Source organism: Caretta caretta, chromosome 11 (genome assembly GCF_965140235.1).
Source record: "Caretta caretta isolate rCarCar2 chromosome 11, rCarCar1.hap1, whole genome shotgun sequence".
NCBI lineage: Eukaryota > Metazoa > Chordata > Testudines > Cheloniidae > Caretta > Caretta caretta.
The window spans coordinates 22,946,034-22,970,697 of NC_134216.1; the positions used below are offsets into that span (position 1 = coordinate 22,946,034).

The window sequence follows — 24,664 nt, forward strand, 5'->3', positions numbered from 1 at the left end:
TATTTAGGCTTAGCACCAATGTGGACACAAGAACAAATGGATATAAAGGGTCATCAGGAAGTTTAGACTTGAAATTAGATGAAGGTTTCTAATCATCAGAGGAGTGAAGTTCTGGAACAGCCTTCCAAGGGAAGCAGTGGGGGCAAAAGACATATCTGACTTCAAGACTAAGCTTGATAAGTTTATGAAAGGGATGATATGATGGGATAGCCTAATTTTGGCAATTAATTGATCTTCAACGATTAGCGGTTGATATGCCCAATGGCCTGTGATGGGATGTTAGATGGGGTGGGATCTGAGTTACTACAGAGAATTCTTTCCTGCGCATCTGGACGGTGAGTCTTGCCCACATGCTCAGGGTTTAGCTGATCGCCATATTTGGGGTTGGGAAGGAATTTTCCTCCAGGGCAGATTAGAAGAGGCCCTGAGGGTTTTTCGCCTTCCTCTGCAGCGTGGGGCACGGGTCATTGCTGGAGGATTTTCTGCACCTTGAAGTATTTAAACCATGATTTGAGGACTTCAATAGCTCAGACATAGGTTAGAGGTTTGTTACAGGAGTAGGTGGGTGAGATTCTGTGCCCTGCATTGTGCAGGAGGTCAGACTAGACGATCATAATGGTCCCTTCTGACCTTAAAGTCTATGATTCTATGAATTGCCAGATGATAAACACACACTTTATTTCAGTTCACCTGACCTATGGAAGAGGGGAGGGATGCAGGTGCTGTTATGTTATCTTTCTGTTTCTCCCCCCAACCCTAGGGGTGATTTGGCTCCTTGTCTATATTACAGTAGCCTTGGGACGGTTTGATTTACACCAGCAGGAAGAGTTCCAGATGAGTTCTTCCAGTGGCTGAGGATTTTCTGGACCCCAGGACCTCTTTTTCTTTGTGTGAAGGGCTGATGTAAAGAGATGCAGGAAGAAAGCCAGTTGCCATGTACAAGCAGAAGCTTTAATCAGTCCTGCAAACTCCAGGAACTATGTTGTATATTCTTGAGTGCCATTTACTGTCTGGTGCCTTATCGATTTATTTATAATCACACAACTCTCATTAGCACCCCTAACATTTTAGAATGTGCTATGGAATGGAAATTCAAAAAGGACAGGAAGGCAGTAGCACAAAGTCTGTTCCAGGAAGCTGTATATCCTCTGTGCTGCTGGAATAGAACAAAGGGAATTTATCATAGGGTACAACTCATCCTTCAGTATTAATTCATAGTCATCACTTTTTATATAGCACACACAATTTATATTGGGTAGTCAAGGCCATACCCATCACAAACACCCAAAGCAAAATTTACCAGCATAAACCATCCACTTATGTTCAGTTTCTCCTGAACTCTCAGTCCAGTCTTCAAAGTTGCTTTCGTTAGGACCTTTAAGATTGTTTGCTGCTTCATATAATTAAAAATAGAGGTGATGACTTCTTAAGTGTTTTTGCTGTGCACAGTGCAATGGAGTCTTAATGCTGACTGAGGCTTTTGGTGCCAGTACCACATTACAAATAATATTCAGTATATATTGCGTTAATCTACCTTGAAAATAAAAAAGCAATTCCTCCACATCACACACAAATGAGACATTATTCAAATCCTGTAGGACAAAGAGGATGTAACAGAACTTCTAAAACTAGAGTATGATGGGATATACAAACTGCACTCTGGACAACAAGGGGTTAAGGAATTGCTCTAAGATCAGCCAGCCCTGCCCCACCACACCTGTAGGAAATGCTCCAACTGGAAGAGGAGTTAAGAGGCAGGGGAGCAGGGAAAAGAGCCAACCTGCAGCTCCAGCAGAGGAGAGCTGAAGGAAAGGCAGAATCTCTCCCCGTGACAACTGCCCAAAGGTCCCTCCCTGAGGGAAGGGAGAGCCTGCTACAGAGACAGCCTGAGAGGGAAGCATTGTCCTCTCCCTCTTATGTGGACTCTGAGTTTTGTTAATTCCCCTTTATTTTGTTTGGACTGCCCCAGCACGAGAAAGCCCTAGGACTAAGCTTGCCCAGGAGGGTGGGCCATACCACAGAAGGAGGCAGTTGCCACCCGATTGAGGAAAAGAGCTACCACGCTATATGCAGCCACCAGAAGGTGCTTTGTGGTGAGCGGAGATACTTCATGCCTTCTAAACCCAAATGGTGACCTGGGGACAATCACAGCCTTAAGCATCCCTCCACGTCCTTGGGTCAGATCCCGGTGGAGTGGGAGGGCCTGGCGCCCCTACCAACAATCCCCTACATGTCATAGGCCTGAGCCCTGACCACTAAGTGACACTCCCCTACCGACCAACTCCTGAGCAAAGACCATCACACAGAGGAATACAGTACTGTGTGTACGTACACACATGCACTCATTCTCATACACCTCATACACCCACTGCAAATGCTAGGCCCTAACCGGAGGAACCCACATTTAGATCAAGTTTATCTTGTTCTAAGTACTTGTGTTAGGTCACTTGAATCAAAATTGGGCACTGGGTACTGGGACTTGTAGTCTCCATGGACTACTCATCCCTAATAAAAATGAGAGCAATTATGGGCCACATTTAAAAACAACAACAAACACCTCTGTATCTTAAGTCACATTTTGCTTATTGTTACAAAGCAACAACAACAACAAAATGAAAGTTCTCTAATATGAGGAGGGATTTTAAAATGACAATGATTTCCATATTGCACATGATCAGTTTCCAAGTAAAAAGATGACTTCTTAGTTTCTGTCCTGCGTTCCTGACTTTTCATGCATCATCACCAGTAATAAAAATTCTGCAACACAAATTTAGGGTCTGTGAAACCTATCCAACCCCACTACTTTTTAAACACCTCTTTTGCAATATATCACTAGCTCCAACCAGTGACCTAGCCCCCCCCCACAACCCCCTTAATGTGGACTGATTTCTGTTGCAGACAAATCCAATCTGGTCATAATTCATAAATTCTGTCTAATAAGGGTTGCAATCTCATTGAGGGCTTGCATTAATATTACGATGTCTGTATTCAAAAACAATCAAGAGCTACAGGAAGCATAACTCCCTGGATCTTTAATTTTTTATTTTATAGTTCAGTCACATGTATGCATTTATTTAGAATTTCATCTAGATACTGTTCCCTCAAAGATCCATTCAAGAGATTAAGGAGTGTGTGAATAGTTCACTAAATATATCATAATAATCAAAACCATTTGAGTCTTCTTTAAGTCAGAAGTCACAGTTCAGAAATATCTTTAGGTGGGATTGTCGCTTCATGTTTAATTTAATCTTGTTGAAACACCCTAAAAAGATTTACCATATTTCTTTACAAAATATAGCATTATCCAGGACTTTATAGAAAATGCTGAGAACTTTATTAATATCTCTATTATGAGTAATTTGGCTCCCTGTTTGATTTTTAATTTCTGATGTTAGGCAGGAGATTTGATTTCCTTTTAGTAAATGTGCTAACATACTGTTGGCTGTATTCCACCTTTTCATATATCTTATATTTGGCTAGTAGAAGTGATGATATATGAGCACTCTGTGATAATAGTTGCTCATGAGCTGATTTAACAGTTTTTAATTCAACTTGATTAGCCTTGGAGGGGTTGTTTTTTGTAAGATCTTTTCTTAGGATTTAATTTAAGCTCCAGCTCTTTTTGCAGTTTGATCATACCTTTTTTTCAGTCTGGCAACTGAATGAAATTATCATCCCTCATTGTGAATGCCTTAGAGGTTTCCTAAACTGTTCTGGGTGAATTCACCAAGCTCTGATTGGATTCCCAACATAATGGTCATTTCTCTTTCACATGCTCTGATCACAAAAACTTGTTTCCTGTTATAAAAGTGAACTCAGTCTCCGTTTGTTTTGACCTGAAGGGATAATATGAATGGACATGTTCTGAGATTGGAATATTCTCAGTTGTACTGAGTCTAAAAGTCTAACAAGGAAAAAAATCAATCCGAGAGGAGGACATATGCACTCTTTATCTGCAAATACCTATAAGCTGTAAATCAACTCACACTTGGTTGACCAAACAGTCTAGGTTTTTCACCTGTGGAGTGAAGTTGCCAGCAGATCGACGGACGTGATCATTCCCCTCTATTCAACATTGGTGAGGCTTCATCTGGAGTACTGTGTCCAGTTTTGGGCCCCACACTACAAGAAAGATGTGGAGAAATTGGAGAGGGTCCAGCGAAGGGCAACAAAAATGATTAGGGGAATGGAACACATGAGTTATGAGGAGAGGCTGAGGGAACTGGGATTGTTTAGTCTGCGGAAGAGAAGAATGAGGGGGGATTTGATAGCTGCTTTTAACTACCTGAAAGGTGGATCCAAAGAGGATGGATCTAGACTATTCTCAGTGATAGCAGATGACAGGACAAGGAGTAATGGTCTCAAGTTGCAGTGGGGGAGGTTTAGGTTGGATATTAGGAAAAACTTTTTCACTAGGAGGGTGGTGAAACACTGGAATGCGTTACCTAGGGAGGTGGTGGAATCTCCTTCCTTAGAAGTTTTTAAGGTCAGGCTTGACAAAACCCTGGCTGGGATGATTTAGTTGGGATTGGTCCTGCTCTGGGTAGGGGGTTGGACTAGATGGCCTCCAGAGATCCCTTCCAACTCTGTTATTCTATGATTCTATGATGCTATTCCCTAACCTTGTAACCTGATACATTAAAATTTCCACCTGTGACACAAGTGAGACCTGAATTGGTCAACTTTTGGGGAAAGGAGGATGATTACTCAAATCTAGGTCATTTTATAATATCACCAACCAAGACAGCAGAGTTAAGCTTGTGTCAGTACTTGGATTATAAAACTGTTTTTAGAGATTTAGATTTGTGCCATTAAAATTTGCATCTGGGGAGAAAGTCAGTTTGGCCATTTTTAAACGGGACATACGGAAATTAAGAAAATAAAATAAAATTACTTATTTTAGCTGTTGCTGAAAATGCAAACAATTCAACAGAAGAGACATCACACTATTAGCCTATGGTATAATCTTATTGTTTTGGTCTTTTGACAAAGTAAAGCTTCAGAGATATTAAATATGAAAAGTCACTATTTTTATAGTAACACCTTTCATAAAGGGTTTTGATTTTTTTATTGAGTTCTAAGAGAGCAATCCATTAATAATGTACAGCAATATTAATGAGTCATATACACTTAATAATTACAAAATATTTGTAGCAAGTTGAAAAGGGCAAAGAAAGTATACCAGGATATGTGAAAGACCAAAACTACAGTAATATGAGACTAATAATTACCTGTGGTTCCAAAGCTTTTCAAACTCCACAAACATCCTACTTATAATTAAGTATTGATCCAGTGTACAAGAGGACTATGAAATGGTTGAAACTTGACACATGTGATGGGGGGACACTGTGAGATTGCTCAATCAGGGCAAACTACAAAGAATGGGGCAGACAAAGCCCGCAAATGGTGGTTATTCTAATACTTAGATTCACAAGCCAGCAACAAAACAGCTTCTACAACACCTTACTGGTTACCCAGAAGCCAAAACACAGTTCCTTTAAAGCAACCCAGCCTTGAGCTCTCACCCAGACAGCCAAGTCAAATACGATGAGGATTACTGAAAATCTCGTTTATCATATAAAAGTTCTACCAATCCCAAAGGGTTGGACACATTACCCACCAGGTTAATGAATATTTAAAATCTTACCCAAATATACACTTACAACCAATTCTTATTAACTAAACTAAAATTTGTTTAAAAAGAAAAGAGAGTGAGTATCGGTTAAAAGATTACCATACGTACAGCTATGAATAGAGTTCTTAGGTCAGTTTCATAGTAGAAATGATGAGCTTTATATAGGTAAACACACAAAAAACACAACCATTGTCTACTAATATGTCTCTAACGGTTGAGTCTGTGTCAATTAGCCTGCTAGTTGTATAACCCTTTCTGGCCCTGTGTCACAATGTGGGGTAAAGGATATGTACTGTTCCAATAAGTGAATCGCTGGACAGAGAGAAACAAATAGGGTTTTAAACATAGCTGCTGGGATTCTTGGCTGGGATTTTCCAAGGAGCCAAAGTGAGTTAGGTGCCTGAATGTTATTGGAATTCAATGAGAGCCAAACCCTATGCAAATCCTGGCTAACCATATATATTACAGAGCCATAGGTAGTTACTCCATACTTAAGGTTACAATCAGATTTGCACCTGCAGAAGGAATAAAACCTCTGAATTTTGCACTTAATTTGTAAATTATTTAGCAATAGTGAAACAGCTTCAACAGGAGAGACTGAGAAGCCCACCTCAGAGTATCCCATAGCCCAGTAATTAGAGCACTCACCTGAGAGATGATGGTAAAGCCTACTTCAAATCGCTTCTCCCCATCAGGTGGAAGAAGGACTTGAACTGGGGATCTCCCAAAGCCCAGATGAGTTCTTTAACCACTGAGCTAAAAGTTATGAGGGAAATTAACTGCTCCTCGCCCCCCGCCCAACTGTTTTTTGTGATCTCACATGCAGGGCCTGATCCGGTAGGCATGCTTAGAAGGTCCCTTCCTGATTGAGCCCTGCATGCACCTTAGATGGCTAAAGACCTATCTTCCCCTGTTTTGTGAATTGTGCTGGGGCTTCAGCAGTAGATAATGCCTGGATGCCCAGAGAGAGGCAGCAGTGTGCATGCCCAGAGCAGAAACTTAGATGTCTAGAGATCTTTTACTTCAAAAACATAGTCACTGAGTGAGTTTAGGTGCCTAGAGGGTTTTGCAAGAGTTTTGTGCATCACAGTAGTGCTAAAACAGGGACCTAGGTGCCTGAAACATGGACTTGGTGTCTAAATCTTGTGCATCCAAGCCTAAATGACTTGCCCAAGGCTACACAGGAAGTCTGTGACAGAGAAGGGAATGGAACCTAGTTTTCCCAAGTCCCATGCATGGGCCCCCAACTTCTGGACCATAAAACACAAAAAAAATGGTAAATAAAATGAACAGTTTCATTAACATTCTTGGCATTTTTATGAAATGCTGGAATGAACCCATAAAAGTGAAGCTGTTTCTATGGGTTCACAGTGACAATTACTTTGAGGAGAAAACTGGGTTTTCAGAACCTTTTGTGTCCTCAGTTCTGATGCCATTCTGAAAAACAATACTAATTCAGTTGTAAATAGTTCAAAATTTTAATAGTTCTTAATAACTTTTTTAGATCTAGTAGTTTTTAGTGTCCTTTAGAGTTAAATTAGGCTACAGGCCACCCCCTTCGCCCTGTAACCTGTTTGGCCATTGGACTGTGCCCAGGAATCTGGGCTTTAAACTCTGTGCTTCCTGCCTGTGATCCTTTTCGTTCAGTGACAACCATCAACACTGCCTCTACTGCCTGGGAGAAGCTCACATCGAAACTCAGTGCAGTATTTGCCAGTCCTTCCCCAACCATACCTAAGAAGGGTAGACACTTTGTCTCTGCAAGTATCTCATGAAGATGACCATGAGACCCCAATCAGATCCAGGCCAGGGAACCCTCCTGTACATCAGCCTGAATCAGCACGGAGTGTGCCTCCCACTGCAAAGTTCAACTCTGTGCTAGAGAATCCATCCCCACAGACCCCACTGCAGGACATAGGAAGTACTCACATAAGCATGGGACTAAGCCTTCCTCTAAATCCACGTCAAAGAAATCCGACATGCTTGCAAGCAAATCCACCAGTTCGGCCCATGAGCACTTAGTATGTCCTAAGTCCCACAGGCACAAGAAAGCTCAGAAACATTGGGTTCTACCCCATGCTCCATCGGTACCACCATCCCCAGCTCTTCACAAGACCTGGAACCCTCCACCACTGGCAAAGACCAACAGCTGCCAGATAACATCATCATTGCTGGCACCAACTGCCCTGACAGAAAGAGTCCCCTTTACACCAGGGAGATCCAGATCCATAGCCACACCACAGGACACTTTTGCTTTCTGATTCAGAATATCCACTCCATCGGGACCTTCCATTTCCAGGGAGCTTATATCTCGTCCAAGAGACCTGCCTGCAGAACAGAGCCTATTGGCGCCCCCCATAGACAACTTACACCTCTCCAACAGCACAAGCAGTACCACCACTTTAACCCAAGTCAGGCTTTTTCTTCTTGGGAGATTCGGATCCCTCAGATGAACCGCTTCTCCCATACCCCCCTTACCCATTCCCCAGGAGATCCACATGGCCCTGGGACCAACCATTGCCTCCCCTGACTCAGTCATGGGGACCTCCGTGACCATCTGTCAACCCATCCTACTGGCCATATTGGTGACCCTGGGATGAGTATCCCTCTTCAGAATCTATCCGATCTGCCAGGGAGTCATCACCTTTCTTCCCTCTGACGGAACCATCAAATTTTCCCCTGGCTCCGATAGGGGAGGAGGAGTACTATGCTCTGGTTCCATAAGAACTGGCCAGACTACCATCACCATCGCTGGATGAAGAGGTAAGTTTGACATCCCTTTCCCCCTGGTTGACTTCAGGCAGTTCCAAGGCCTTCTCTGCAGAGTCATCAGGGAACTTCAGATTCCACTAGAGAAGATCCAGGACTCCCAACACAGGCTTTTCGATATCCTCCATACTTCTGGGCATACAAGAATTGCCTTCCCTGTCAATGATGCCATACTGGAGCTGTCTAGGAGAGTGTGGCATACCCCCACCACCTGTGCTCCTACCCTCAAAAGGATGGAAAGATGCTATGTGCTGGCTAAGGGCTCAGAATTCTTATTCTCTCACCCAGCTCCCAACTTGTTGGTGGTTCAGGCCACTTTGGAAAGGTCCAGGCAATAACATCCCAGATCTACTCCCACAGACAAGTAGGGTAAACATTTAGATCTACTGGGGAGGAAGGTTTTCTCGTGTTCCAGTCTTCAATTCACAATAACCAATTATCAAGCGCAATTGGCTAAATATTATTTCCTTAACTATACTTAGTTTGAGGAATTCGCCAGTGGCCTCCCACAGCAGAATCATATTAGTTTCCAAGCTCTGATAGAAGAAAGTTAATTAATAGCCAGAACTATCCTCCAATCTGTAGTCAATGTGGCTGATACTTCCTCTATAGCCATGGCTATTGCCATTGTTATGCAAAGGGAGTCCTGGCTTCATGCCTCAGGGTTCCCCTGGGAGGTCCAGACTACCATCGAGGACCTCCCCTGGATAAAACAAAGAGTCATTCCACCAGAAGAGATGTATATTCCACTCTCTTAGACTATATCCTATCTTTGAAGACATTTGGTCTCTCCCTCAGCTCCTTGCAAATCCACTTAGCAGAAATCAGTGCATTCCATCCACCTACTGAAGGCTACACTATTTTTGCATACCCACTAACAAATCAATTCTGGAAAGACCTGATAAGAGCTTTCCCACCTCCTGAAAAGATTGTGGTCCAATGGCACTTGAATCCTGTTCTTTCAGTACTGACAATGCCCCCCTTTTTGAGTGTTTAGCTACTTGCTAAAGGCTCCTCTCCATGAAGGTCACCTTTCTTGTAGCCATCACATTGGTGAGGAGGGTCAGTGAACTTGGAACAATGATGGCAGACCCTCCATACACTGTGTTCCACAAAGATAAAGTTTCTTTACACCTACATCCCAAATTTATCCCTAAAGTGATTGGAATTTATCCCTAAAGTGATTTGAATTTCACCTTAACCAATCCATTCACTTACCTGTATTCTTCCTGAAACCACATGTTTGTGCAATGGCCAACAAGCCTTAGCCTTTTACCTGCAGAGAACAAAACCAACCAGGAAGTCCTTGAGACTGTTGCTGTAGTGAAGAGAATCAGAGGGCGTACCATCTCCACCCAGAGAATTTCCAAATGGATATCTGGTTGCATTCTACTTTATCAGCTCTCGAATGTCCCTCCCCCTACAAGGTTATGAGCTCATTCCACTAGAGCTCAACCAGTTACCATAGCGTTTCTCCAGGAAATACCCTCCTAGGATAGCTGTAAAGCTGCCACATGGAGCTCCATCCACACATTTGTAAGGCATTATGCCCTGGTACAGTATTTAGTTGCTGATGCCACCTGTGGGATGGCTGTTCTCTGACCAGTGCTACTGTCTTCATCCACGCACTCTGTTCCTACTTGGGTGGTACTTCTCAATCACCCACAGTTAAATACAATAGGGAGTATCACTAGAAGAAGAAGAAGAAGAGAAGTTACTTACTGTAACTGGAGGTTCTTCAAGGCATGTGGTCTCTATCTGTATTCCACTACCCACCCTCCTTCCCCTCTATTTTGGATCTTATCTGATTCATGGTGGAAAAGGAACTGATGAAGTGATTGGTCCACACCACCCTTTATCATCTCGGTTGGACACACAAGGTGAGCCAGGACACATTCATTAACCAACAGACACTACTTTCAAATTCTCTGACTCCAGGTGCATGATGTGCATGCATAACCCCCCACAGTGGAATACAGATAGGGACCACACATCTTGAAGAACCTCCAGTTAAAATAATCTTCCTCTTAGCATTTGTTAATCCTGTGAGAAAATAAGAATTGTTTCTAATGATGGGAGCATCACAAGAGGTTCAGAGTTCTTGTTCTGTTCAGATAAGAATCTAAAAATTCAGATGTATTTCCAAACTATGCACACCTCTTGGGTCAGCACAAGTGGGCTGAAAATCTCATGAAAACAATTGAACTTGTCAAAATTGACTAATATTTTTGTGAAAAATTCATATTTTTTTCATCAGAATTTTGAATTCTGAAATGTCTTGATCAGCTCTATAGACCAGACTTTCTCATGAGATTTCCAGCATTACTGGTTGCCTTCCCATCTGGTTAGCAGAAGAAGGTATGTTGAAAGAAAGGATCCAATGTTTTCAATTCTTCAAGGCTTAAGTTTACTTCTAAGAATGGGCAAACGTTTGGCAGGAGAGAAGGGGAGGGACAAGTCTTTTGTATTTTTGTCCTTATCTGCTTTGCCTACCTCTTGTTTTTTCATCTTCTTAATCCATTCAGATATTGGGATTAAAAAGCCAAGCATAGGTAAACTATATAAATCCAATAATATAGTATTTCTATATCATCCGAGTAAGGCATAAGACATTTCCAGGCAAGGATGTGATCTGACTAGTAAAGGGAGATCATTATACTCCATACATAGTGAAGTTTGAGAATTTAATATTTAGTGTCATTCATTCTACACTGTTATTTTCCTGTTATATCTTTTAGCATACTTTCCCATAGACCCTTAAAGTGATTTCTCACAAAATATGATGATAGAATGGTTCATAGAAGGCTTTGTCCTGGGTTGTGGAAGTCAGGCTGTGTTAACAGTGTTTGCTTGTTTTCTGTATCACTGCTTAATAGTTTCAGAGGGGTTCTCTCACCCCACCCCCAAGAAGGCAAATGAACCACGTTTCTTCACATTGTAAATTATAAATGAGTTGCATAATCATCTGTTACTTAGAAGCAAAGGTCAAAGGAATTTTTTTTGTATTTCTTCTATGTTCTTTAACTGGATCTTCTTTGATGTCTTCACCGCACATACATAGTGATCATTATATCCCACACTCTTGCATCATTAATGCAACTACAAACGAAATGACTCAAGTTATGAATGCCCAGCGCTTCTGTCTAACACACACAGATGTGAGAAAAAAATGAGCTAAATAAAAATACTTACTGAAGGGATTGTTCCCTGGTGTAAATGTGCTTAAAAGAAATAGGAACAAAATGAAAGGATGATGCGCCTATCTGGCATAATTTTTCCCCTCCATAAATCTGCTGTCTACGCCTCTTGATTTGTAAAATGGGAGAATGTTTTTGGGTAAAACAAGACCAATGAAATATGTTTAATGATCTTTAATTACATGCCTTATTTGTGTCATGAACTTGGGCAAGTAACAGTGTGCATTAACCCAGCGTATTAAACATTTAAAAAGTAATGATGTGTATAGCTCAGAAATATGCAAAAATATTCTTTCTTGTCAGAACATTAGGATTCCTGCTTTATTTTAGAGACAAAATGGACCAAAATGCTTTCCCTTTTTAATGGAATTTTTACTTAAAAACCAAAAAGCTAAAATTATTTAGCTCTAAGTAGGGTTATGTGATCACTTGTACCTCTCACAAAAAACACCATCCTAATTAGCACTGCTTTTTGACAAGCTCAGCTGTGAGTCTCTATGCCCATTTGGTCCATGGACTGAAATACCTTCTCACACTGAGAGGTTCTCACTCCTGACGCATATTGGCATGGCAATCTTGAGAAGCTGTATGTTCTATAGCTGTTTGTGGGATGTCAGAAGGCTAATAATCCAACACTTATCAGAAACACAAATACACATACAAAGCTGGAATGGCCATTTCAAATTGTGTTATAATAAAATGTGAAAAATCTCCAGTCTCGTTGTACCTATGTGTGTAAATAGCCATATGTGCAAATGTCCAGTAAGAGTCAGTTCCCAATAGAGATTATTAAAGCATGTTTTCATAACAAGTCCCTTCTCTAATCTAAAAAGCATTTTTTTTATCATGGTTTGTAAAACAGTCATGCCTGGTTTACAACAGCTAGTTCTCCTAACACCGTTTAATGCCCCAACTTGGTTGGGGACAAATTACTTTAAATACAGGAACATAAAAAAACAAGTTTTTTTGTTATTTCATGCATTTTGGTATTACAAGATTTTGCCAAAATCACGACTCAGATTTAAAATAAAAATTATAAGATGCTGCCTCGGTATTTTGAAAACAAGAATGTTTGAAATAACTAATTCCTTTCAGAATATCCACTTTGCATGCAGAATAGCTACTCTTTAATAAGAAATTTTACTACCTCATCTTACTGTGCAATTTTACTGCCTATTATTTTTACTATGCATTTATATACCCTTATATAACACCTCAGCTATTTCACATCATAACAGGCTGAAATTTGGCATACCAGTAGCAGCCCTGATTTCAATTTTTTCACAGAAAATTATTAACTGTTAATTGCTAATTTATAAAGATTGTGTATGTGTGTGTATATAGATATAAAACCTCTTTGAATCCTGTTGACATATCGTACATCAAACAAATGACATCCAGGTTAAAAATTGGATTGATGATGGTGTAGAACCAGAATTGTATCTAAACACCCATCATGTATGATGCCCATGGAGTTCTAGAATGGCAAAAAGAAATGTCAGCTTCTCAGTGTTTTAGTAATGGTAGGGACAGGCAAAATTATTTAAAAAAAATTATGCCACCTTTAAATTTCATGCATTTCTATCACCAAACTTTAATCAATTTCTGAAATTTCAGTTTCCAAGTTCTAGACATGACAAACCACAGGATAGGTCCTGTTCTAGGCCAGTTGCACAGAGTCAATAAGTTTAGATACAACACCAAGCTTTTGGAGTCTCACCTGAACTAAAACCTGAAGTCCAGGACTGTTAGTCCTTCATCATTCTTTACTTGGACAGTACTCCTGTTGATGTCTATGGGTCTCCTGTTGACATCTATTGCCTGAGGAATGAGTACATGACATGACCCAACAAGTAAATTGCTCTTTAGTATTTTTTTAACCTTACTACACACTGTTATTCTAGGTAGTATACTTCATGTTTGGTTTTTTGCTATGCTAAGCCAATTGGAAAGGATGGAATACTTGCACCATTAACTTCAGTGGAATTTTGTTATAATATTATTGTGTAACGTGTTTTATGGTAAACTATTATAGAGGAAGGATACTGTAAAATACTATAAAACAGTTGATGCATTTTTTATTATTCAAAGCAACTGCATCTGAGTTATTTGGGCAATAGCAAATAAATAGTTTTATTTGTAATATATTATTTTTGACAAAAAGTTCATTGAAATGAATGGATGATTTCATTGTTGATTTCCATGTGACTTTACATAGTAAGACTATTCTTTAGCAATATAATATTTCACATTTCTGCTTTATATAATACAATGAGATGAGAGTGATGGATCTATTCATAGGGGTGAAATATAAATCCATATTATCCAGAAATAACAAGTAAGCATTTTACTTGGCACTGTGCATAGTTTGTATAACAATTCTTTACATACAGTGTGACTGACCAAACTAGTCCCATCTATCTTGGACTTCTACAGTTTGGCCTTTTTAATTTGCAGCATGTGGCTAGGCCTTTCCAGGAGTAGAGTGGAGAAGCACAGTTCCTTTCCTCCTTGTTTGCTCCAGGGGAAAGTAATTTGCTACTAGCTCTTGCTAGCAGCAAATTACATACACACTCTAGCCTTAAACACAATGATAGCTCAACTGTGCTGGCTGGCATGCTGAAGATGGAGCTACAGAAAACAAAGCCACCTAGTTGCTTAGAGATGTGTATTGGGCACCCAGCACCAGTTTAACTCTTTGTGCTGAGACCCCAGGTCTACAAAGACCACACACAAGTTGAGGTGGGGTTGTCTTACTCCCCTCATATCCTTGTATGGCTACATGAGCGGGGCTATGATCTGGCTCATAGTAAATACTAGGCCAGTGCAAAATAATGTTTTCATGTTTTATTTAAATTTCTGCCATATTTCTATTTGGGGGTGGGGGGGAACCACCCTGAAATGTCTTCAGAATATTGTCTCAAAATCTAGTTGTGAATTAAATGGGACTAAATTTCATTCAAAAAAGGGTCATATTATTGAGTAATAAACCCAGTTTCATAATCTGAAATGTTATTGCTAGGTTGGGATTCACATCAGCACAACATGGCAATGGAATGATGAAGCAACTGCAACCTTTACTCAGAGGCCTCTTCGTCTATCTTTTGTTTGCTGTTCATATCTTTGATTTTGTGGATTTAAGTCAGATTTATAATGTCCTTTGGTTTTCAGTATTTACCAAAGCGGATTTGTGTTTGTCCTTTTAGCCATTAGGAACACAACACTGGAAATATCTCTGCTTTATTTTTCAGTTTGTAAGATGAATTTAGACAAAATGAACATTAATAGAGCCCCAATAGATTGATTGTTTGAAAACTATAATAAATATCATATTTCAGTTTTGAAGAGAAATTGCAAAGTCACATAAATAAGTTATTAATGCCAGTTAACCACATAACTTACTGATACTATTTGATTAGTGTATCAGAAGCTATTTAGTAATACTCATGTCAGATTTAAATATATATCAATGTGTGATTTTGTTGTTTTTTTCCCATTTTTTTCCCCATGTTATATTTTAGGCTAATAGGCTGGTGGGGTCATGAATTCAAAACTAGATTTCTCATGGAAAACAGTATGTATACTTCTTTAAATATGTCACATGATATAGAACTTGCATACATTGCTGTTCACCATTATTTTGAATAGAAATTATAAGACTTTATATTTGCTCACTGGTGTTAAACCTATTAAAGCCAAATTCATCCCTGATGTTGTGCAGCTTCACTGAAGGCAATGAAGTAACAACCAGAATGAATTTGATCATGTCAATCTAGTTGGTTGTTTCAGGATGGTTTGCTCACACAAACACGCCAAAAAGGCCTTTCAAAAATTCAGACTTGGACTATGGGTAATTTTTTCACCCTACTAGATCCCATAAGAGCTAGAGACTACTTTCCTTCTTCATATTGAGTAGTACTTTATGGTGGGAGTAGTTCCATTGGAATGAATGGGAAATGTGAATAAAGGCAGAATCTGGCACTAACTGAAAACAGCCATCTATTTTGGCTTTACTAGCCCAAGCTAGAACTTAATGAGTTATAAAATAAAACAATGACCTGTTTCAAAAGAAGTGAAATGTTTGTGTTCCAGCCTTGTGCATGGACACACAGGAGTACTTTCTAAATCTGGAGATCAGTCTCTCCTCCAACCCCATCTTAAAGGAGACCTCAGCCTGCAGGAGGGTTAGAAGCTTGCTATGAGGCTTTACCATGCGAGTCCTTGCCAATCTGACTTTAGGTCAACACTGCTGGCCTCAGTCCTCTCTTTGAGATAGTGCAAGGATTCTGGCCAAAAGTATAGAGAGGGACTGGGCTAGTCTTGCTGGAGAGCCATCATCAGACATCTTCTGATCTCATCTTCTAAAACATAAAAAATTAAATCTGTCACCTCAGACGCTCTCTACTCCCTCTCCTTTGGGTTCCTACTCACAAAAGGCTAGTCTTGAAGTCATTTTGTAGGGGCAGTTCACAGGAGGAAGATAGGCAAAAATTATATGAGTTTAATAAGTCCTCACAGTGAGTGAGAGGTGCTCCTTTCCATCGAAAGAGCTCTGGTGCTTGTACTGAAAAGATAAACAATGATGCAATATTTCAAAGAATGCAGTATAAGACAGATCACATGAAAATTTCAAAGCCTAAAGCAGTGGTAGCCAAAATCTGGCCTGGAAGTCAGTTGCCCCCACAAGTTCTGTAGTGGCCTAAATGGGTTTATGGACACTACGTGTCCCTTGGATATGATATTCCATTTGATCCAAGTGGACTTTGTTTAGCTCAAGATGGAGCACTGCAATGTGCAGTCTCCACAAGCCAGTCTCCACAATTATTCATATTAAAGATAAAAAGTCTGAGTCTCCTCTCAATTACTGTGGTTTTGTACTCCTTTTATACTACATTGACTTCAATAGATATGCTTGTAGTTTACACCAGTGTGAGAGGGGAATCGGGCCTAAAGGCAATTTTAATATGTTCCATTGTATGCAAATTAATTGCAGTCCTCTGGCTCCTGGGAAGCTGCTGATGTAACCTTCAGTTGGGTAAAATTTGAGTACCTCCAATGTGAAAAATAGTAGCTGCAAGTGGAGTAAACGTGTTTCCTGATAATGAACCAAATCCTAATGTCCCACTGACTTTAGTGAAAGTTTTAATTGAGTGAAAAGTCAAGATTTGTTCTAATGAATAAAACAAATTGAAAAATATAACTAACAGAAGTTATTCATTTTCCAGAATTGCAACTAAGTCCTGGAATCAACGGATATCGGTTATCAAATCCTCCAATTTTATTGGTCTGTGCACTGCATGCTAGTTTAGAGGTAGGTAGTTATATTTCTTATGACTATGAATTTTAAGAATCTACAAACTGTAGAATGGAATCTTAGATTTTTCATCAAGATTGTCTTTTTTAAAAATGTAAAATTTAGACCAGGACTACATGTGGTTATGAGAGAGATGGTTGACTTTTCACAAACCTTTCTATTGGCAACCCCACACTTGTTTTACATTTTGGGTTGATCTGAATACAAGAACTCAAGATGAAAATAAAACAAAATTGATGGAAACTCACCAGACGGGTAAAAATCATTGTGGTAAAACTGACCTTTTCCATGTGAGCTTTTTAACAGAATCATTTTATCTGCCTCTGCCAAAAGAATAAAATTAATCTTGGCAGCATTTGTTGGTGAGACTCAAAACCCAGAATCAGGCAAGATTTTATTTGATTTCAGGCTTCATTAAACTTGCCTGGTTTGACATTTCCCTTTAAATGTTTCAATGTCCTTAATGTACAGAGCCAAATTCTGCTCTCAGTTACTCACCTCTAGCTCCAGACTGTCTCCTCCTGACTTCAGCTTACTTTGCTGTTTTCAGTGGAGTTCCTCCAGATTCACACCTATGGAACTGATGGGTAGATTGTGCCTCACTGCAGTTTACCTGCAGTGAAAGCTCCAGGAAACTCAACACAGAGTTTCTTCTTAATTATTTTATCAGGAGAGTGAGGTTTGATCAATATGGAAGAAACAGGATCTGGCCACCCAGTGTCATGGATCTTGGGTGGTTGCACTGGCTCTGGGAATCCATCTCCTCTACTTCCTGGCAGCAGAACTCCAGCAGCTGGTATTTGGTCTTTGGAGCCTTCCTCAAAGAGGGATTACCACTATAGGGCTTGGGGGTGGAAAGGAATTACAGCCTGGGGCTGTTAGTATACTTGGGAAGTACATCAGAGCAGTGGAAGGATGATATGCATCTCCTTGGCCCACACACTACATGCCATATCCTCCTGCATTAATTCCTGAACCAGGAGAGTGCCCCCTCTGATGGCCATGGGAAGGGAGATTTTGCCATGAACGGGGTACAAGTTTTTAAAAAAGTTTCCCAAACCATTTTATTAGCACTAGTTGTCCTGGTGAAGCCAATTCTGGAACAAAAAGCCAACCCCCTCACACTAAAACAAAAGTATCTTAGACATGTACAAAACAAACCATTAAAGTCAGAAAATTGCCAGCTGAGGCTATCTTTTCTCTCCAGCATTACATACTAAATTGAAGGACTGCAAAAGGTCACAGAAATACTTCTTGTTCTGTTTGACAATTTATTTTGTTAGTCCTTAAACATTCAATATATTTTTAAACTTTCAGTGACCTTAGAGATAAGCTAAAAGCAGCTCTGCTATGACCCAGATTGTCACTGCTCCAGTTTGTGTGGGTGAATGTAATTTAACCCACCTCAGAGAGTCTCAAAGAGCAATAACTGATCATATTCCACCGACTCCCCTTTTCATGCCTACATTACCCTTTTGGCACAGACAGGATTTCCAAGTGCTAATTGCTCTAGGACAATGGGAAACAGAATAGTTTCCATGTCTGGCAAGAGATGGCTTGTGAAATTGTATGCCATCCTGCACTGGGACACATTAAGCAGAAGGCAGTGTTTCCAATGGAAACAATGAAAACTGCAAGTGTTGAAGCCTCAATAATGCTTAAAGTGATTGTTATGGCACTAGTTGTTCCCTTTTATGGATTAAAGTGCGTGTGGTGGGAAGATCTCCATCGCCACATTAAAAAGAACTTTTTGAAAAATTCCACTCAGAGGGCACATATTCCTCGAACAAAACCTGAGTAACCAGGCTTTCTAGCAGCAACCTAAGAGAGGGACCAAGAATCCTGCTCATCCTGTAAACCCAGAAACTCTGTGGTACCAGCAAAGCCTTCTGTATAACTCCTGCAAAGGAGCAGTTCTAGTTTTCCATCCATGCCAGTGTAGCTCACTTAACGCTCCTGCCCCTTTCACATTCTGTAGCTCCCTCCACTGCAGCAATATCTCCCTGCAAGGCCTCTGCCTGACAAGCCACATCTTGCACACCGCTGCATACAGGAGATGTGACATTTCAGTTGTGTTTAGGCCAGGTTACTCCATGCCCATGATAGTATTGGGGTCAATGGCCTGTGTATATTCAGCAGGGAGGAGAGTACTCTCCAAACAGCATGCTGTAAATTAAGTGGGATCTCTTGGCTATCTCTTCCTGTAATTACTTTATACGCTTTATTTTCATATTATAGTGTAGTATGATTTTAAATATTATTCTGAAATTTCTCCCTCAGGGTCTGATTTTTTGAGTCTGCAATCATTAGAGGGCACAATCAGCTGCAACTACATAAAGTAAAATGTAGGGTCTGGAATATGGCCTTAGATTTAACTACCTGGTTTTCAGGGACAATCACTACTTGGAAGTTTATTCTGTCATTTGCCCCTGCAACATGCACAAACAAAATGTTGTGTTGTGTTGTATTTGTTTTGTTTTTAAATTTGGTCTTAAAATCATATTTTCAATTGTCCTCTTAAACCGAGCCGTCCCATATGCCAATGGGGGAAGTGAGAGCTACATGCCTCCTTTTTATCCCTCACAGATTCTGGCGATACAGTTTGTCCCCCTCAGTGTGGCAGCAGGGTTAAGCAGTGTCACCACCTATTACAATTTTAGCGTGAGTCTTCAGAAATGTGGAGTTTGTCTTAAAACACCATTTCCTTGAATCATGCCTTTTTTTAAAAAGAAAGAAAAGAAGAAAGAAACAGTTCTTTTCAAACATTGTGGTTGTGGAGAAAAGCTTAAAAACATGAATCCTAAAGGCTCCAAAGACCAGAATGCAAGTTAAAATGGACTCAAAATGTATTATTTAAAAAAAACAAACAAAAAAACCCCTCATGGTTTTTAAGCCAATATCAAGATGTTCCAAGGCCTGATCTATGATTTTTGAAACTGCTATTTTCATTCTTAGTCCTGGTCCAGCACCCATATTTTTTTATTGTAGTGGCAGTATTTATGGACAATATTTATACGGGATACTGCTCTCCGAGCCACTTGATGTGTGTGTTCAGATTCCCGTGTGCATAGGTAAATGTGCTCAGAACAATTGCAGCAGCAGATAAGGAGACCCTTTACATCTGACCCTTAAAGTACATAGTCTTGTATTTTCTAAGGCTCAATTCTGCTACCCTCATTTACACTGGGTAGCATGTTATTACTTGGTTCCAGTGGTACTACTTACAGAGAAAGCTACTACTTAACATGATTAAGGATGGAAGAATCCGGGCCTCAGAATATTGTGGCTCTTGAAATGATTAAAATTATTGAAGAGGACAAAAATGGCCTCATCCTACTTTGGAAGGTTTCTGTTTTATTGTTTCTGTTTTCAGCTGCAGCAATGGATTATCTTTCTAATTATTTACATCCTTGTAGGTCTTTGGGCAGACTACAATGAAAGCACTGAGAAGGAAATCCATTCTGCTAACGGGTTACTTGGAGTACCTGATAAAGCATTACTACAGTGAGGATAAAGCAAATCCAGAGAAACCCTTTGTAAAAATAATCACACCATCTCAGATTGAGGAAAGAGGATGCCAGCTCACACTACTTTTTTCTGCTCCAATCAAATCTGTATTTAAAGAACTGGAAAAAAGAGGAATAGCTGTGAGTAAATCAGTCTTCTCTGCTGCTGATTTTCCCATGCTTTGTTTTATGACTCTACTGAACTGAGTTAATCATTTTTGTTATTATTCCTGTATAATTTCATATAAGACCTGAGAAAGACTCCAGTTAATTTCAGTAGGCTTTGGCTCAAGCCTACAGAGGATAAATTTCTTATTTATAATAAAAGAGAAGCTTTATCAATATTCAGATTACAAGAATATGATTGTTTCGCCCTAAACTTGAACAAACTCTTTTTTCAGGTTTAGAAATGTTTGGATAACTTCCCCCTCACTTCATATTTCCCCTCCTCCTTGCCCCCCACAGACACCATAAACAAATAGTCTGCAGTTTTATACAGCACTGCTCTGCTTTCTCCCAGTCAAGATGAAATGTTCCAGCTTAACATACTACAAGGGAAGGCTATTTCCAACCCATTTGGAGAGTGCCAGGAATCCCAACAAGAAGGACATCTTGAGATTTCCAGGCTAATTCTGTTGATTGAAGAGGTGTGGCTAATTCAGAAAAGCCTTCAGATTTTTATATACTGAATAAATGGAATAATAAAATATTTTCATAACTCATCTTTAGCTCCGAAAGAAATTTATATAAGTGGATGTTATTACCCACATTATATAGATCATTCGCTAGACTGTAGGCTGTCCAGACCATCATTCTTTTTCTCTGTGCTCTGTACAGCATTGCTTTAGTATCATTAACTTTTTGGCTGAAAAATGCAGATTCAGCTCAACTGAAACACTTCATGAATTTGTGCTAATTTTGGCAAATTGTTTCAGTCAAAGGAAAAAACAGAAATGTCCAAATGGTTAATTTTGATATTTCCAAAATGTTTTGATTTTTTGGGGAGCTAGATTCACAAGGTGTAGTAGGCACCATTCTCAAAACTGAGGGGGAGTTCGTGCCAGGAAGGGAAAATGACTCTCTAGCTTTGGTGCTCATTGAGGAGAGGGGGACACATGGGTTCTAGTCATGTGCCCATGAACAGCTATAATTATTTATACAAAATGGAATAGCTTCAACAGGAAAGATTGAGGTAGGCCCTCCCTAAAGTAGCCAATAGTGTGGTGGTTAGGGCCCTCCTCTGGCCTATAAGACACCTGAGTTCACGTCCCTGCCCTAGAGCTAGGATTTAAACCTGGCTCTTTCTCAGGTGAATGCCCTAAGTAGTGAGTATAAGCACGTCTCCTTGTGAATCTAGCCCTTCATTTCCTTTGTTATATATATATATAATCAAACAGTTCAAGTTTCCTAAAATGGAAACCATTTTTTTCTGATTTTTTCAATTCATTGAATTTTTTTAAAAAATGTGTTTGGGTTGGCCCTGAAACAGGTTTTGTTTTGTTTTCGATTTTTTTTCCCAGAACTGTATCTGAAAAATCAATAATTCACACAGCTCTGATCAAGGCTGCACTGTGGAAGATGCTGCCTATACACATAGTAGAAGACCATCCCTGCCCCAATGAGTTTATAATCTAAATAGAAAGAAACAGAAACATTTTACAGATGACAGGTTTCAGAGTAGCAGCTGTGTTAGTCTGTATCCATAAAAAGAAAAGGAGGACTTCTGGCACCTTAGAGATAAATGTGTCAGTCTCTAAGGTGCCACAAGTCCTCCTTTTCATTTTACAGATGGGAAGCCTGAGACAGAGAGATGAAGTCACTTCCCAAAGCTCACTCAGGAAGTCTGTGGCTGAGTCAGAAATTTGAAACAAACCCCATATCTTAAACCACAAGATCATCTTCCTCTAACTGACACTTATTAACTAACAGGTTATTTTCTCTAGATCTGAAGAAGAGCTCTGTGAAGCTCAAAAACTTTCCTCTTCTACCAACGGAAGTTGATTCAATAAAAGATATTACCTCACCTGCCTTGTCTCTCTCCCTGGGACCAGCATGACTACAAAAACACTACAGAATATATAATGCTTAGTAAGGAGCTCTCAGATAAAACTCATTCCTTTAATGATCTGCAAAAAGACAGAACCTTGTTGTTAGCAATACATACAACAGGAGAGATAAAAAACACTCATCTCCTTAGAGGAAGATTCTAGAGTTCAGATAGCAAGGCAACTGAAAGCCAGTCATGCTGGTAACCAATGAACACAGGTAAAAAAAAGTGAAGGAATCAGAGCCTGAATTTAAGGTATTGAATTAGGAGGTTAGAAGTGTTGGCGGGATGATAGTCTAATGCCATATAAATGATATAGTAGATCTATTTCTGCTGGTGACTTGCGTTTCCAAAGGGCAATACTTGTAGGCAGACTACACTTATGTGTTTTGGTGTTGCCAAGGAATTCCAGGAAGTACTGCTTTTAAGAGGGCATAGGGCATAATACTTTTGCTTTGTCAATGGGACATAGTAATGTTTCATTTTTAGGAGATTATCCTATTCAGCAAAATATTTAAGTTCAGAATCACAGTAAGTCTTGTGGCATTATTTGTACCTTTATTATAAAACATACTATTGTATTTTGTGCATACTTTTTATCAAGAATCTGGGCCATATTCAGTGCTGTGCCTCTCAGGATTCACAGTGAAGAAGGTTTCAGAGTAGCAGCCGTGTTAGTCTGTATTCGCAAAAAGAAAAGGAGTACTTGTGGCACCTTAGAGACGAACAAATTTATCTGAGCATAAGCTTTCGTGAGCTACAGCTCACTTCATCAGATGCATTCAATGACAGGCATGCATCCGATGAAGTGAGCTATAGCTCACGAAAGCTTATGCTCAAATAAATTTGTTCGTCTCTAAGGTGCCACAAGTCCTCCTTTTCTTAGTGCAGAAGGTGTAGTCCATGGGTGAGAGGCAAAAATGGCTTTTTTGCCAGCTGAGTGCTTCCCTAATTCTGGGCTGCTCCAGGGGCCAATGTAGATCATGGCATAAGTCAGTTCTGCAGTACAGAATAGCCAGAGTTCAGAGTGCTCTGGCCACTCCCCATAACATTCCCCATGCTAGGGGCTGCACAGAAGGGAGGAGGGTGTAGGGCTGCCTATGTTGTTTCTGTATTGGGGATATTCCCTGGAGGCGCTTTACTTCACCAGAGTGATGTAAGAGGTAACAGCATGGACCAGAATCTTGCCCCCACAGGTAGGTTCTTGTAATATGCCATTATTCATCGTATCTTTATTGTGTCAACTTTAAAGGTTTACATAAGAATATAAGAATGGCCCTACTGGGTCAGACCAAAGGTCCATCTAGGCCAGTATCCTGTCTTCTGACAAGTGCCAGATGCCCCAGAGGGAATGAACAGAACAGGTAATCATCAAGTGATCCATTCCCTGTTGCTCATTCCCAACTTCTGGCAAACAGAAGGATCTCTCTTCCTCAAACTTGCAGTAGCCAGACTTTAGGGAGAGAGGGTGGGCTGGTTTTTAGTTAGTGTTATTGCATGAAGGCAAGGAAGAGGTGAGCTTTTTGTTGTGACAAATACATTTGAAGTGGCATTAATTTATTAAATGTTCCTTTTCTGTTTTGCAGTGTGACATGCGAGAACCAAATGCTCTTCGTGTTGCCCCAGTTCCTCTCTACAATTCTTTCCATGATGTACACAGATTTATTGAAATCCTGGGATCTGCAATTACATCTGCAAAACAAGCAGCAAACAATGCTGCACTGTCCTGATTTTATTGATGGCTCAGCTGTATCTTTTAATATATTTCTGACTAAGATGCATTTATTCTTCTGAGCAATTCTGTCCTTCTAGTAGACTAGGCTATATTCACTGCAATTTGCAAGAAAAAAAAAGAGGGGGGGTTGAATAGTTATTTACAACAGACTGTACTTTTTATTAAAGCTAATATTTCCTCTTTGCTTTGACTTTGACTCCACAAGTTCTTATGATCTGTACATTTTAATGGGGCTTTCTAAAACATTTTATAATTTCATTCCATTAGGCTTGAGAAGAGGAACAGGTGAAGACTTCAATAAATAAAAAAATAAAATCTCATTGTACTATAACAATATGATGCATAACAAAGAATGGAAATATTTGGCTTATTACTTCAGTAATGTACCAAAAGTTTTCTACCTATTTTGCAGTTTTAATTGGAATCAATTCTGTTTATATAAATGCATAGGCACATTTTAA

The 24,664-nt window shown here is 39.8% G+C and overlaps 1 protein-coding gene across 8 annotated transcripts in view; it reads left to right on the top strand.

The window, feature by feature from the left end:
- Nucleotides 1–24,393, top strand: part of KYNU (kynureninase) — a 181,539-nt gene extending 157,146 nt beyond the window's left edge. For 4 of the 8 annotated variants that reach the window (XM_075117814.1, XM_048869829.2, XM_048869828.2 and 1 more), the window contains 4 exons: nucleotides 15,123–15,175; nucleotides 16,827–16,912; nucleotides 20,332–20,562; nucleotides 24,055–24,393. In XM_075117814.1, coding sequence (XP_074973915.1) covers nucleotides 15,123–15,175; nucleotides 16,827–16,912; nucleotides 20,332–20,562; nucleotides 24,055–24,198 — 514 coding nt within the window. In that variant the 3' untranslated portion in view covers nucleotides 24,199–24,393. Of the gene's footprint in view, nucleotides 1–790; nucleotides 1,181–15,122; nucleotides 15,176–16,826; nucleotides 16,913–20,331; nucleotides 20,563–24,054 lie in introns of those variants that run through there. The other 4 variants (XR_012664351.1, XR_012664350.1, XR_012664349.1 and 1 more) reach the window with 3 other exon arrangements.
- The last annotated feature ends 271 nt before the right edge of the window (nucleotides 24,394–24,664 follow it).